At 43.2% G+C, this 15146-nt stretch overlaps 1 protein-coding gene across 1 annotated transcript in view; it reads left to right on the top strand.

Moving 5' to 3' along the window:
* Nucleotides 1-176: 176 nt before the first annotated feature.
* Nucleotides 177-15146, top strand: part of LOC136438475 (WW domain-containing oxidoreductase-like) — a 71742-nt gene continuing 56772 nt past the window's right edge. The window contains exons 1-10 of the mRNA XM_066433276.1: nucleotides 177-293; nucleotides 484-548; nucleotides 928-985; nucleotides 1610-1779; nucleotides 2032-2138; nucleotides 4325-4413; nucleotides 4876-4960; nucleotides 5341-5441; nucleotides 5915-6032; nucleotides 6666-6806. Of these exons, the coding sequence (XP_066289373.1) occupies nucleotides 193-293; nucleotides 484-548; nucleotides 928-985; nucleotides 1610-1779; nucleotides 2032-2138; nucleotides 4325-4413; nucleotides 4876-4960; nucleotides 5341-5441; nucleotides 5915-6032; nucleotides 6666-6806 (1035 nt within the window). The 5' untranslated portion in view covers nucleotides 177-192. The remainder of the gene's footprint in view (nucleotides 294-483; nucleotides 549-927; nucleotides 986-1609; nucleotides 1780-2031; nucleotides 2139-4324; nucleotides 4414-4875; nucleotides 4961-5340; nucleotides 5442-5914; nucleotides 6033-6665; nucleotides 6807-15146) is intronic.

Genomic DNA, 15146 nt, shown 5'->3' with positions numbered 1-15146 from the left:
ATTTATAAGTCATCATTTTGTTTATTCAACGTAATTTAGAATATCTGAAATGCACACAATACAAAAGATAATAGATTTGATACATTATGCGTTATGAATATTTGTCACTTTCTATTTAATAACCGAAGTAAGCTTTACTTATTTCCTTAATCCCCCTGTATCTATAGTGGCGGCGTCCAATTAGGAACCCAAATGGCGGCTGTGGAGGGGATTTTCGACACGGACTCGGAGGACGAGCTGCCGCCTGGCTGGGAGGAGAGGGTCACCACGGACGGCAGGGTCTACTACGCTAAGTATAACAACTCAAAGTGTTCTTTGATTTAGAATATCGAATGAAAAGCTCCAATATCTATCTCATTGTGCATTGTGTAGTAGACTGGGTTTTAACACTTTGCACTCTGATGATGCATCTTCAGTGTACCACATTTCAGCAGCTCAGCTCAGGAACGTTACTAACCAGACTGTTCGCCCCTCACTGTTCAGTCACACGGAGAAGAACACCCAGTGGGTCCACCCATCCAGCGGCAAGAGAAAACGGGTTCTGGGCGGTGAGTATAACACGTCACGTAACAGTAAATATGCAGGGCATAAGATAATTGGAACCTCCAAATTATACAGAAACTGTACCGTTACTAGTAGCATACTTGGTCCAGGCGAGAAACCTGGCTGCCCACAGTTGGGATCCAGGCTGATATTGCTCACCCGGCATGCACGCTACTGGAAAGTGTACAAAACTGGTGTGTTACACCTTGATGTGGTTTTCCATTAACAAGATGCAGACGAAAAGTAGTAACCTGTTTATGTTTGTAAATTATATACCGCTCTTTCATTGTCTTTGATTTATATAGATTATAATGTGCAGAGTCTGAAGTGGATCTAAATTTCCCAAACTGTCGTCTGTCCCCCCCCCCCCCCCCCCCCCCCCAGAGCTGCCGTACGGCTGGGAGCAGCACACAGACGAGGAGGGCAGGATCTACTATGTGGAGTAGGTTTGGCTTCTTATCAACTCTTACCATCACGCACGCTCACGTTCGTCTGTTGTTCCCCGTTACCTAAGGGTTAGACAAAAATACATCGTTAGCCAGCTGACCTGGACGAGATGGCTGTCACCATGGTTACTGGTAAAGTAGCAGACACCCTGTGGTGTACGATTACATAATGTAGCAAGTGGCAGGACAGAGCTGGAGGGGCTGGTCACCATATAAATGAATGTGTTTGAATAAGAATAAACAGAGCAGTAATTTGAAAGGCTAGACCATGTGACATCATGTATTTGCTTGTAATTGTTACCTTTCTAGCTGTGTGTTCTTTTCCCTACCTCCGCAGCCATGTGACCCTCCAGAAAGCAAACCTTGGTAAAGTTCCCAGCTGTCTGAGTGCACAGTGTCAGTGGTTTTTATATGATATCAGTGTGTTGTCCTCCCTCCCACCGCAGCCATGTCACCAGGATAATGACCTACACCGACACGCGACTCTCCCTAGAAGCTCCCTTTCAAACTGCAGGTTACAAGCATGTAGACCCTGCTGAAAGCAAACCATGTGTGTGTTTTAGTACACTGTGGTTTGTATAATCAATGATATCTGTGTATTACTCTCCCTGCCTCCGCAGCCATGTGACCAAGATAACGACCTACACCGACCCACGGCTGGCCTTCGCTGTGACCGAGGATAAGGAGTGGCGCCAGCGGTTCGACGGACACAGCACCGCGCTGCAGGTGCTGCAGGGGCGCGACCTCACCGGGCGTGTTGCCATGGTAACGGGCGCAAACTGTGGGATAGGTGAGGGGTCGTCGACTTTCTAAGTCTGAAGGGTGCCATGTTAGAATACCAATAGTTCAATTTGTCACTCTGTGTTTAGTTCGAAAGAATACTTTCTTCTGGGTTATTTCTGCAATGAGTGAGATTGAAGTTCAAGTTATAGAAAAGGGATTGTTAAAAGTTCAACAGTAGTTCTGTGAGTTTGTGTCTGACTCTTACAGGGTGTGAGAACATGTACTACATGGAGCCGCAGTGTTGTGTGTTTATTTCTAGGGTTTGAGACGGCACGCTCGTTGGCGCTCCACGGAGCTCACGTTATCCTGGCCTGCAGGGACCTGCACAAGGGCAAGCAGGCTGCCAAGGTCATCAGGGCGGAGCGGGTAAGATGCACGGTGGGGTTCAGCCATGTTGGGGGGGGGGGTAGGGTGAGGTCTGTGCTGTAGGAGGGGTGATATACAACATATTGTATGTGTAGTTTGTGAAGCTGATTGGACCTGTCCTTGGTGCTGAATTTAGGGTGCCCAAACCTAACCACGTCAGCAGTAACACCTAGCCAAATTGGCGGTGATATGTAACATATAGTTTAGAGAGACCATCGCAGTAGCAGGCAACAACAAGCATGAACAGAAATAGATGATAGTGGCACCTGTCCTTGGTGCTGAATTTATGGTTAACAGATGCGAACACCTAACCATAACCAACAGGGATGGTCGTGTGTAATATATAGTTTTGGGGAGACGGTAAACATGCCAAGACAAACACATGGTGTCAAATGGCTTTTTGGTGGCGCCTGTCCTTAGTGCTGAATTCAGGGTGAGCATAAAGAGGTGCCCAAATGGAACTAAAGTTTGTGATAAGCAGTCCAGCTAACCATCAGGGATGGTGAATTGTGACGTGTAGTGTAGAGGGACAGGAAACAGACACTTAACCAACAGGGATGGTGATGGGTAATACTAGTATGTAGCTTAGAGAGACCATTGTAGTAGCTCAAACTCAAATGGACTCCTACTGGTGGCTCCTCTCCTTGGTGCTGATTTTAGGGTGAGCATTGACGGATACCCACAACTTACAAATAGGGATAGTGACTGGTAACATACAGTTTAGAGAGGCCAATGCAGTAAACAGACATAAAATAAAGTTTTTGTTCTCTATTTTTATCTTATTTATATTTTTGCATGCAATCTAGAAAACCTTTCCCACAGATTGCAGGTTGCCGGTGAGTATCATAGTTAAGACCTGTGTGAGGTGATGATAGAATGAAATGTAATTTGACAAAGCCTGTCCTTGGTGCACAAACTTCCGTTCATATATGGGGTCTACAGATGACGTCACCTATGGAATAAAGTTTGTTTGCCCTTGTACGTTAGTGTATGATGTTCAACGTTAAGGTGGATAGCAGAGAGTGTTGTGTATTGTCTGTAACATTATTGCGGAACTCTAGTAAAATATTTGATATATGAATGGAGATCCAATAGATAGATAAATCAAAACCACCACACATCAGACATCCTGGAAATACAGTACACACAAGGTGACAGTTACTCAGGCAAAACTACCACAAATGATAGAATATATCGAAATGCAACCCAGAATCAGAGTCTGTGTTGTCCAAGTAGGAAACTCTGTCCCTGTCCTCGATGCTGAACAATGAGTTTCTAAAAGCTCCTATCAGATGTTGGCTCTTTTAAGAGAAGCTGGTGTGTTATGCCAAATGGCAGTTATGCCGGCTATACAAATACAGATAAAGAATGTTCACTACTAGCCCCTGTCCTTGGTACTGAATGCTGAGTCCCACCAAGCTCCCATCAGATGTTGTCTCCCTAACGGATGTTCAGTTATATCGGCTATACAGATACTAATATAAAAACTGGTGCGTTATGCCAAAGGGCGGTTGTGCCAGCTATACAGATAAAGATACAGATATAGAATGCTCAGTACTAGCCCCTGTCCCTGGTGCTGAACTCTGGGTTCCACGAAAAGTGTTGTCTCCCTTACAGATGTTCAGTTATATCAGCTATACAGATACAAATATTGAAACTGGTGTGTTATGCCAAAGGGCGGTTGTGCCAGCTATACAGATACAGATACAGGATGTTCAGTACTAGCCCCTGTCCTTGGTGCTGAACTCTGGGTTTCACCAAGCTCCCATCAGATGTTGTCTCCCTAACGGATGTTCAGTTGTAACGGCTATACAGATACAAATATGAAAACTGGTGTGTTATGCCAAAGGGCAGTTATGCCGGATATACAGGTAAAGATATCTAGATACAGATAAAGAATGTTCACTACTAGCCCCTGTCCTTGGTGCTGAATGCTGAGTTCCACCAAGCTCTCATCAGATGTTGGCTCCCTAACGGATGTTCAGCTATATCGGCTGTACAGATACAAATATGAAAACTGGTGTGTTGTGCCAAATGGCAGTTATGCCGTCTGTACAGATACAGATATAGAAGGTTCAGTACTAGCCCCTGTCCTTGGTGCTGAACTCTGGGTGGGGTTCACAAAGCTCCCATCAGATGTTGGCTCCCTAACAGATGTTCAGCACTAACTCCCGTCTCCCCCCCAGGCCTCTGTGCAGGTGGAGGTGCTGCAGCTGGACCTCGCCTCCCTCAGGAGCGTGAAGCAGTTTGCAGACAACTTCAGGCTCAGGGAACTGTGAGTTCTGTAACACCCTGCACTTCTCATGCACGCCCTCTAGCTGAATTCTCAAGAACTGCATTTTCTTATGACAATAGCTTGCATACATTGTGTTCCAGCATGTGTATTATTTACCTATTTCTGTTGTTTACGTCTGTTTTTTTAGTCTTTGATTCATATGAATCTGGCTCCATATTTACATGAGATATCCAAAGCAGTCTGATAGTAGAATCAAATATTTAGTTTGATACTGTAGAATCAAATCAAAGTATAATTATAGAAAACTTTTACCACTATGCACTGATGCCTCCTATCATCTCTAGTCAAAACTGCAGCATGTGTACAGCTACTCCACATTGAAGTTCTGTCTGATAGAAAGTTCCTTCCTGTAACTGTAATGAAACGAACAAAACTCTAGACCTTTGTAAGGAGGTTCATCCCGACATGTTCCTGACACCATCCTGCCCCCCTCCCCCCCAGGCCCCTCCACATACTCATCCTGAACGCGGGGCTGTTTGGGGTGCCATGGCAACTGACAGAAGATGGGCTGGAGAGCATCTTCCAGGTAAGTTCAAGCCCAACGTCTCAGTTGTCAGCAAGGTAAAACAGCATGCTTTAACCTTCAACCTGCTAAGGACATCGTTTGGCACCAGAGTTGTATTCATTATGGGGTTAGGCAGCAGGTAGTAGGTTATGCTCTTCAAAAGAGGTACGAAGATGTATTTGATGATAATAAAATTCACAAGCTTTTAGGAATGCAGAATGCAGTTGTTTTTAGAATGACACAGCAGGCTTGCTGTCAGATTGCATTGTCAGTAATCCCCCCTCCCCCACATACACACACGCACATACACGTACACATGGCTTTATTTGTCATTCTACAGGTGAAACACCTGGGGCAGTTCTACCTGACACACCTGTTTGTTTTGTTTGTTTGTTGTGCAGGTGAATCACCTGGGGCAGTTCTACCTGACACAGCTGCTGGAGGACATCCTGGTGAAGTCTGCACCTGCCAGAGTCGTGATGGTCACCTCCGAGTCCCACAGGTTAACCCTTTTAGTGTTAAATCATTTATAGTAGTCTATTGGCAATATCAGCTGCTCATAGATGCTTCTGCTGTTATTCTGTATTGTACCTGTACCTGTCAAGGTCATGTGTCAAGGGCATGGTTAAGCCCCCCTCCCACAGCTCCCTCCATTGTGCAGGTTTGTGGAGTTGAAAGGCCACCCCCTGATAAAGTAGAAGTATGACAGGACCTGTACACACACCCCTGACAACCAACCCCCCCTAACACCTCCCCCTGTTGCACAGGTTTCTAGAATTGAAGAACCCCTGACAGTACCCCCCTAACACGACCCCCCCTGTTGTTCAGGTTTGTGGAGTTGAAGGGCCTGCCCCTGACAGAGGAGTGGCTGTCCCCCTCTAACAACAGAGTCTGGCCCGTGGAGCAGTACAACAGGACCTGTACACCCCCCCCCCCGACAGTACCCCCCTAACACCTACCCCCCATGTTGCACAGGTTTGTGGAGTTGAAGGGCCTGCCCCTGACAGAGGAGTGGCTGTCTCCCTCTAGCGACAGAGTCTGGCCCGTGGAGCAGTACAACAGGACCAAGCTGTGCAACGTTCTCTTCTCACAGGTCAGATTCCTGCTCATATACAGACTTTAGGCCGCGCCAATTTATTTTCTTGGTTAACAATAAAAAATGAAGAAAAAAAATGCTAGACTGGAAAAACAACATGAAAGCAGCATCTCAGAGGAAAGTTTGTACTTTGGTGCACACAGTTTCAGGGTGTTAACAGGGTCAGGTGCAAGTTTTCACCCCAGCCTTCTGTTTTCATGATTTTTTGTGTGCTAAAATTGAAAATAAAAATCCGTTAACCAAGAAGTTAAATTGGTGTGGCCTTATCAGACACTTTTTTGCCTGTCTAGAAGTTTTATTTTTTTCATGTTATCATAAAATATCATCTATCATCAAAAATTACATCCTTAACATTGTAGAGATAACAGTTAACTATTCTGCTAACATGGGGAATTTGTCAACGATAAGTCAGAATCTAATGCTGAAAACAGTATCCAGTAACAGGTCAGCTTCTTAAAGGCTTGTGTTCTTCTAGACATTTCTTCTGTTTCTTTTTGTTCTCCTAAAGCATCATGTGAATTGGCAAACATGGGTATGTACAGGAGAACTGCACGACTCTATGTACAGTAATGTCAGGGATTGTGTGTTAGAGAGTTGGGGGCTGTTCATTAACGCCTGCTGTGGTTCCAGGAGCTGCACCGGCGGCTGTCCAGACGGGGAGTGTGCAGTAACGCCCTGCACCCGGGCAACATGATGGCCACTAACCTGGCCCGGAACTGGTGGTTCTACAGACTTCTCTTCCTGCTGGTCAGACCCTTCACCAAGTCACTGGTAGGTTCAGCTTTTCACTTGTTCATTCAATCATTCACTCACTTATTTACTCACACTCAGTCACTCTCTCTCACACACTCATTCACTCACTCACACAGTCACTCACTCATTCACTCACTCACTTGCTCACAGGCACTCACTCACTCATTCACTGACACAGTCACTCGACAGACTATTCACAAAGTCACTGGTAGTTTCAGCTTTTAACTCACTCATTCACTCAGTCAGTCACACTTGAAAGTCACTCGTCAGACCTTTCACCAACTCACTGGTGAGTTTGACTTTTCACAAAACCAATTAATTAATTCATTCGTTCACTCAATCACTAACACGCGCAGTCTGTGAGAAAACAGTTACTCAAGCAATTGGACACTCACTCACTCACTCATACACTGACTCCTCAAACCTTTCACCCTGACCCTGAGCTATAGATGGACAGTGTTATGACCAGCTGCTTCTGGATTGTACAATGTGATTGCTTCTCTATAGTTACTACTTCTGCTCTGAGTGGTGGGTGTACACAAGTTTGTATGTAACGCCAGTTTCTGTCACCACGGCCTGCAAACCCCAGTCTTCCCCATGTGCCAGTCTCCACCATAGATAGTCAGGACAGCCCTTCCACTGCTCCTCTACTCCCAGCAACTCGCTGGTGACAAATGTAGCCTCCTCCAACGCCTGCTCATTTACACCACAATAAAGGATCTATAAATATGTCTTCTGTAGTCCTTCCTGGGCCCTTAAGGAGTGGGCAAGCCCTCCCCATTGATTTCAGTGTCCCTGTGATAAATCATGTTGTACCGGTGTGTCAGCCGGCCCTGCCTGGTTCGATGTTTCACGTCATCAGCCCCCGTTCGGTGAAAGATTTGTCACCCTGGCGGAGTTGACAGCCGCGTGTCTTAAACATGTCCGGCTGCTGTTGTGTTGGAGAGTTTGACATGTGGGCTGCACTGTACATGTGTGTGGGTGCATTTCTGCACATATGTGTTTGTATTTTGGCTTAAGCCGATTAACTATTTAACTCCAGGACACACTGGTTGTTTTTTGGTTGGTTCTTGAAGTGTAAAGGATAAATCATTAAGATCATTGTAAGACAGACCTGAATGCTCCCTTAAAGGAAGTTTGCATCATATAATCATTTTTGTCTTTATAATGAAATTGTAACCTGACGGGCTTTGGCAAACCTTTTCCCCTCATTTTGTCCATTTCTCACAGACAATGTTGTACTGTAGGCAGTGTCAGTGTTAGGGTTAGGGTTAGGCAGTGTCATGCAGCAGTGTTCTAGTGTGTGTCTCAGTTTTAGACTGGAGTTTACCCAGCTTCTGTATTTCTGTATCAGCATTAGTAGAACTTTACCTTTTTCAGAGTTTGTAGCAGCTAGTAGATAATCCTTTCAGCAAAGAAAAATTGATCCTTTTTTTTTTACATACTCCTCAATGGAACATTACATGTACTACATGGAACAAAGCAGGCATCAACCTGTCTCCAGTAACCAGGAAATACTGCTGCAATTATCATAACCTGTACACATGTACTTTGTGTACACCTGTTTGTAGCATTGGCAAAATCACATCAGGCAATTATTCTTTGATTAATTTCTACATAACGTCGGTCCAGTGATGGCAAAATTATGTGCCTTAGATTGAAACCTTTTGTTCCTGTCGAATCTCAGTTACAGGATGGGAAAACTTCAGTTCTTTCAGTAGCAGAAAGAGAAAAAGCCTCCATAAATTCTGCCTTTTGTTTCAAAGTCAATTTCTCGGCTTGTTTGACAGCCAGGGAAAGTAATTTTGACGGAGCCATAAAAACCCCATCACAGTTTCCCCACGTCTGTAAATATCCCGACATTAAGTCCTGGTAGGGACGCGGGAATGGGCCGGGTTAATTAGGTTTAATTGGAAAACTTACGGTTCTTAATACCAGAGGGGCAATAACATGGGGTTTATGTGGACCCACATTATATATGTGTCAGGGTAACGTGTGGTTATGTGTGGGGGTAATGTTCCAACAATCAACTGTAATGTGGGGTTATGTATGGGGGGGTTTGGGGTAATGTTCCAACAATCAACTGTAATGTGGGGTTATGTATGGGGGGGTTTGGGGGTAATGTTCCAACAACCAACTGTGATGTGGGGTTATGTATGGGGAGGTTGGGGTTTGATGTAGCAACAATTAACAACAATAGGTGGTCATGTATGGAGAGGTTCAAGGGCTAACTCTTAGAACAGCCAGCAGCCAGCAGGTATGCTGTATAGTTGGACACCTCAGTCGCAGTCAGTTGTAGGATTTTCAGTAAGGCTTTAACTGGCAGAACCTACCATTGATCATATTTTGTTGTAATCCAGCAGTTCAACATGATACACCTGAAGAATGTCAGCATGTAGCTTGTTCCCAATCCCAGGTTGCCCTAATTTGGACAACACCCTAAGTGGACAGTAGAGACACCCCCTGGACTGGTCAGTCCTGCCCTACTGGACATGTGGGTCACCCCTGCTCAGGGTCACGACCTCCCCTAACAGGCCATTTTCTGCCTCATTTTGTACTGGGCTCCAGTTCAGCCTTACAGGAACAACAGGCTGTGGGGATGTAGGACTGGGTACAATGTAGTAGCGTGATGTCATCTCCTGTGATTGTACATCTGTAAATATTTTGCGTTTGGGAATGCATCTCATTATGTAAAAGCAGCGACACCTGTGCTGCATTACTATGTGAACCAGTCAGAATTGCCTTGAAGAAGGTGACAGGTGGTCACCAAAACGTCGGTGGAATAAATCTCAGAGCTGGTTGTGTAAAAAGGACTTTTTATTCAGGACTGGGTACAGCTCCAAACAGTCATGATGTGGTTCTGTGCTGATGATTCAAACCTGGAACACATTTCATAATCAGCACTCTGCTTTGCGCTATGCTATCTTATCTATTTTAGATATGATATCAACGTGTTTCATTTCAATTATAGTTATAGTTGATGATTTTCTAAACAGTTATCATCATACCTTCATAGTTGCGCAGGTACTTCCTCCTAAGCTCAGCATCCGCCATATAAAGATAATATATTTATATCCACCAAAAGTGTGCAGTTTACCGCATACCAACAATAGAATGAGAATGCGTACAAGACAACAGCTTTGATTGAGTACAAAAGTCATGTATGTTTATACATTGTACTATACTCGAGACTTGTACAGATTTGGTTATACAAAACCCTATTATCATGTGCATGATATGCCAGCTGTTTGTACATATACTTGTACATGTATATACACCAGCACATGTGCTTCTTTTACAGCCCTGTATACATGTATATATCTTCTACATAATTATACAGCCCAGTATACATGTATTTACTACAGATATAGCCCTTTGCACATATATACGCCAGTAGGTGCCACCACTACCCGTCCCCCGGCCCTCATATTTACCCTATCACCCCAGTTAGAGTGAATCAGTTTGACTTCGCGGCTGACAAGTTCAGCCTATCGATCACTCCGCGCTGCGCGAGCGCGGGGCCGTGATAGCGACACCTCCCAGCCAATAACCTCCCAGCCTCCCGCGGGAACGCAAGATTAGTTTCCCGCCCGACGCTAGCTGACAGGAAATCGTTACGGCGCGTCCCCGGGCGCACATGTGGCGTAGTACGGCAGCGCCGCGCTGCGTTAGCCCGCTGCTGGTTACACATCAAAGCAAACAGCTTTTATTGTGTTTTTATGTCTGTTCAGAAGGATTCCTGGCAGTTGTGGGGAGATAATTACCACTTACTGTACTGTAGGAGCAGAAATCTGTTAGAGTTTGCCACAGTTGGGATGATAACAAATCGCTACTGTGTTATGCTGCTTGTGCTGTTTAGTCTATATAATACACATCAAAGGGAACAGCTTTTATTGTGTTTTTATGTCTGTTCAGACGGATTTCTGTCAAGTTGTGGGGAGATAATTACCACTTACTGTCATATAGTAGCCTACAGATTTGTTAGAGTTTGGTACAGTTTTGGGTGATAACAAATCGCTACTGCAATATGCTGCTTGTACTGTTTAGTCTATATAATAGACATCAAAGGGAACAGCTTTTATTGTGTTTTTATGTCGCTTCAGATGCATTTTTACCAGTTGTGGGGAGATAATTACCACTTACTGTACTGTAGTGGTACAAATCTTACAGTTTTGGCATGATAACAAATCGCTACTGCGATATGCTGCTTCTGCTGTTTAGTCCATATAATAGACATGAAAGGAACAGCTTTTATTATGTTTTTATGTAGCTTCAGATGCATTTTTGCCAGTTGTGGGGAGATAATATAATTACCACTTACCGTACTGTAGTGGTACAAATCTTACAGTTTTTGCTAAAAACAGATCACTACTGCGTTATGCTGCTTTTGTTGTTTAGTCTATATAATAGACATCAAAGGGAACAGCTTTTATTGTGTTTTTATGTTGCTTCAGACAGATTTCTGGCAGTTGTGGGGAGATAATTACCACTTACCGTGCTGTAGTGGTACAAATCTTACAGTTTTGGGTGATAACAAATCGCTACTGCAATATGCTGCTTCTGCTGTTCAGTCTATATAATAGACATCAAAGGGAACAGCTTTTATTGTGTTTTTATGTTGCTTCAGATGGATTTCTGGCAGAGATAATTACCAACTGCACTGTTACAGTAGGACTACAACTTGTGCAAGTCTGACGTAGTTTTTGTCTTTTTGGAGGATAACAGATCACTTCTGTGTTACGCTGCTTGTGCTGTTTAGACATCAAAGTGAACTGTCAGTTTTACTGTGTTTTTTATGTCAGTTTATAGTAATTATACTGATTTCTGGCAGGTGTGAGGAGATAATTACCACTTACTGCACTGACTGTTACAGTAGGAGTACAAGACTGACACAGTTTTTCTCTGGGTTGCTACTGTGTTATGCTGCTTGTGTTGTTTAGACATTAAAGCAAACAACTTTTATTGTGTTTTTATATCAGTTTATCCTGACTTCTGGTATTTATGAGTAGATAATTACCTGAGTTATTGCACTGTGGCAGTACAAGTCTGTCAGACTTTGCCACAGTTTTGGAAGATAACAGCAGAGATGGTTTGACCGGTCCTACATCTGAAAGGCTCTAGAGGTAGCAGAGCCTTCTCGTTTCATTCTCAGACAGTATTGAATAAAAAGTCCTAAAAACTTATTTCAAATTGACCAAGGATAGGGTCAGGTGCAAGTTTTCACCCCAGCCTTCTGTTTTAATGATGTCCTCGTGCTAAAATTAAAAAAAAAATCCGTCAACCAAGAAATTAAATTGGTACTAATCAGAGTGGTTTATTGTGACAATTTCTCTGTTTCCTTACTGCTTCCTTTTTTTCTCTGTGGTAGCACTGTCAAAGAAAGGGTTGTACAAAGTCATGTACATGTAGTATGATGTACTGTTGTTTGCTGGTCTGTCATGTAGACATAGAATTGTTGGACATCTGAACTGAAGAACATCTAGAAGCATGAAAGAGTCAGTAGTGTGTTTTGAGTAGAATAAAGTGGGGAGTGTTTCCTGACATAAGTTTGTGATATACTACATCGCTAATGACTCATCACACATAACTGGGTACATGTACAGTAATGTCACTGGGAAATGTTGTCAATAAACGTGATGTTACCATACTGTATCAATGTTAGCATGTTAGTATGCTGTGTTCATGTTACAGAACTGTGCCTCAAAAAAAGATGTCAGAGCAGTTAACTTCCTGCTGCTATCATGTTGCTTTAGTTAATAGGTGATGAATGATGTAGGCAGATGTGTGCAGGTATCACAGGCGGCTGGGGTAAGTGCACCTGACGGCGGCATGACATATTCATGGCTCTGCTCTCCTCCTTAATCTGTCATCAATCAGGGCTTCATACATCCTCCATCATACACAAAACGCATCATATTCTGGGCTTCATAGACTTACATGTATATGTATGCCTGTATTGTCTTTGTGTTGAAGTTAGATACAATTTTTTTCCTGACAAATAACAGTTACTGTACATTCTGTAATGTTACACAAAACTTTATTATAAGGCCTGAAGTTTTCTTGCAATTTTATAATGGTCTTGGCTATATTCTGAATTTTACCAAACTATTAACAAAAACTCCAACCAGGAAGGATTAGAAAAATGTACAAAAATAGGGAAGAGGGGGACTTAACTGGAAAGAATTTACAAACAAGGCAATTGGAATGCCTCTATCTATACTGGCTTGCAAGTATGTCAGAAACACACACAGACAGGAACACATTCATCAGAATGATCCATTCATCATTTATTGTACACCAGATCTCATGGTCTTTCCTTCCTCTGGAGTTTCATGTCTTCATTTCTGGATGCTTATTTCTTGATCTTGCAGAGTGGGCTTGAAGTTTTCCTGGAGCCTGACTTGGAGAAATTGTAGGGAGGTCGTTTGAAAAATGAGAAGGTCAAGTTATAATTTGAAACAAGCTAGAAACTCAAATGACAAAAGAACTAAATATGTTAACTTTAGAAAGAAATAGACTTTTAAATAGATTAAGAATTTACTAACATTTTCTCTACCTGATATCTTACTGAAAGGTATTCTTTGATTGTACATTGCCCAACTGTAGCTGTGGGTTTGTCAAAGCTGGAGAGGAAGGCAGGCTTTGTTACCTCGTCCCCCCTGGTGCCTGTTATAAAGCGTGTTCGCTCCCCGAGCTCTCATCTCGCCCGAAGCGTCATTCCGCTGCAGCTCATTTCCAGCCTCATCACCGCCTGCTTACTGCTGACTCAATCGAATTTGTTCTGCTGCTAATCAGCCTCACTGCCGCAGGCTGTAGGATGTTTGTGGAAGTTGTTGTGTAAAGTTTATGATGAGGGTGATCACCAGAGTAGAACTGTCACATAAACTTAACTGCAAAGTCAACATTTGTAAGACTTCGGCTGCCTGGAATGGGAATCTGACATCTCCACTTTTTCTTGTGCGGTTTTTGTGTAAGTCGAATAATTTGTTAGTAATCCTCAAAGTATGAAAGGCAAATTTACAGGTTAAAGACTTGACTTACAAAATAGATAGTTTCAAGGTCATGTTTGTGACTTGAATGATAGTTTGACATTGAGCTTGTAGACAGTGTTATCAGTTGCAAAATTTAATGTAAATTTTTAACTATTCATAAATGTTATACCAGTTTGAAAAGTTGATTAAATTTTGTGCTGTGTTTTTCATACTGCCATGTCAGTAGTCCCCATAATGTTATGTGCCTAGATGGATTAACCTTCTCCCTGCTGCCTAACCCTGTAGTCAATGGAGAATCGGTAGCCAAATGGTTACTTTAGTGTGCTAAAGGTTAAACTGATTTTTGCTCACAAAAAAAACATCCAAAACTTTGTGCCAAAACCTTAAATCAGACAGAAGCTTCTACACTAGTAACAGTACAACAGACAAGTGTGTCTTCATCGCACAGATGAGTTTTGAATTTTACAAGTTCTACTAACCTAGTATAACTGGTACATTACATAGGATAATAACATATTTCTCTGCCGGTGTAATGAAAGGACTGGGACATGCATGTGTAAGGCCCCAGGTTTGTGTGTGGAAATCGCCTGCAGTGTCATTAACACAAGTACCCCCAGGGGAGGGGGGCGCTCCTCCGATCGGAACACCGCCCGAGGAAACGCGCGCCGAGTACGGGGAAATTTGAATGGTTGATGAAGGCGGGAGCGGCGAATGGGTGTTCTGGGACCGATAGGGAGTCAGTGGGGACGGTTTTAGTCACATATGGAGAACTGGGTACAAACTAATCATGGCAGAGCTACTGCAGGCTAACAGTTCTCATAGTTACAGCAAAGAACTGGGTACAAACTAATCATGGCAGAACTTAACTGCAGGCTTCTCATAGCTAAACTAACAACAGCAAAGAAGTGGGTACAAACTAATCATGGCAGAACGTTACCAGCTACTCACAGGTAATTATATATAATGCAGGGTTTTCACTAGTTGTTAAACTTTGTCTAGCAACAACAGAGAACTGGGTACAACCTATACACAACTACTCACAACACAACTACTGCAGGCTATCGGTTCTCAGAGCTAATCTAACAACAGCAAAGAACTGGGCACAAACTGATCATGGCTGAACTGAGAACTACAGGGCTGGCCTAGCTACTGTAGAGGTTTCAATGCAAAACTAACAACATATAAGTTTCATTGCCTCAAACTCTGTGGCCTGTGAAGTTATACATGTAGGTGTAGCATCAGACAAGAACAGGTTGATAAACCTAGCCTAGCCTTGAGCAGCAGAGCAACATGAAACCTGAATAACAAGAAATACAACATACTAATGTTCATGTAAAATACACATAGAGAGAAATTTTATAGCTAA

Source organism: Branchiostoma lanceolatum, chromosome 7, assembly GCF_035083965.1.
Source record: "Branchiostoma lanceolatum isolate klBraLanc5 chromosome 7, klBraLanc5.hap2, whole genome shotgun sequence".
Taxonomy (NCBI): domain Eukaryota; kingdom Metazoa; phylum Chordata; class Leptocardii; order Amphioxiformes; family Branchiostomatidae; genus Branchiostoma; species Branchiostoma lanceolatum.
The sequence above is the reverse complement of the archived record's forward strand: the minus strand, read 5'-3'. Positions and strand labels throughout refer to the sequence as shown.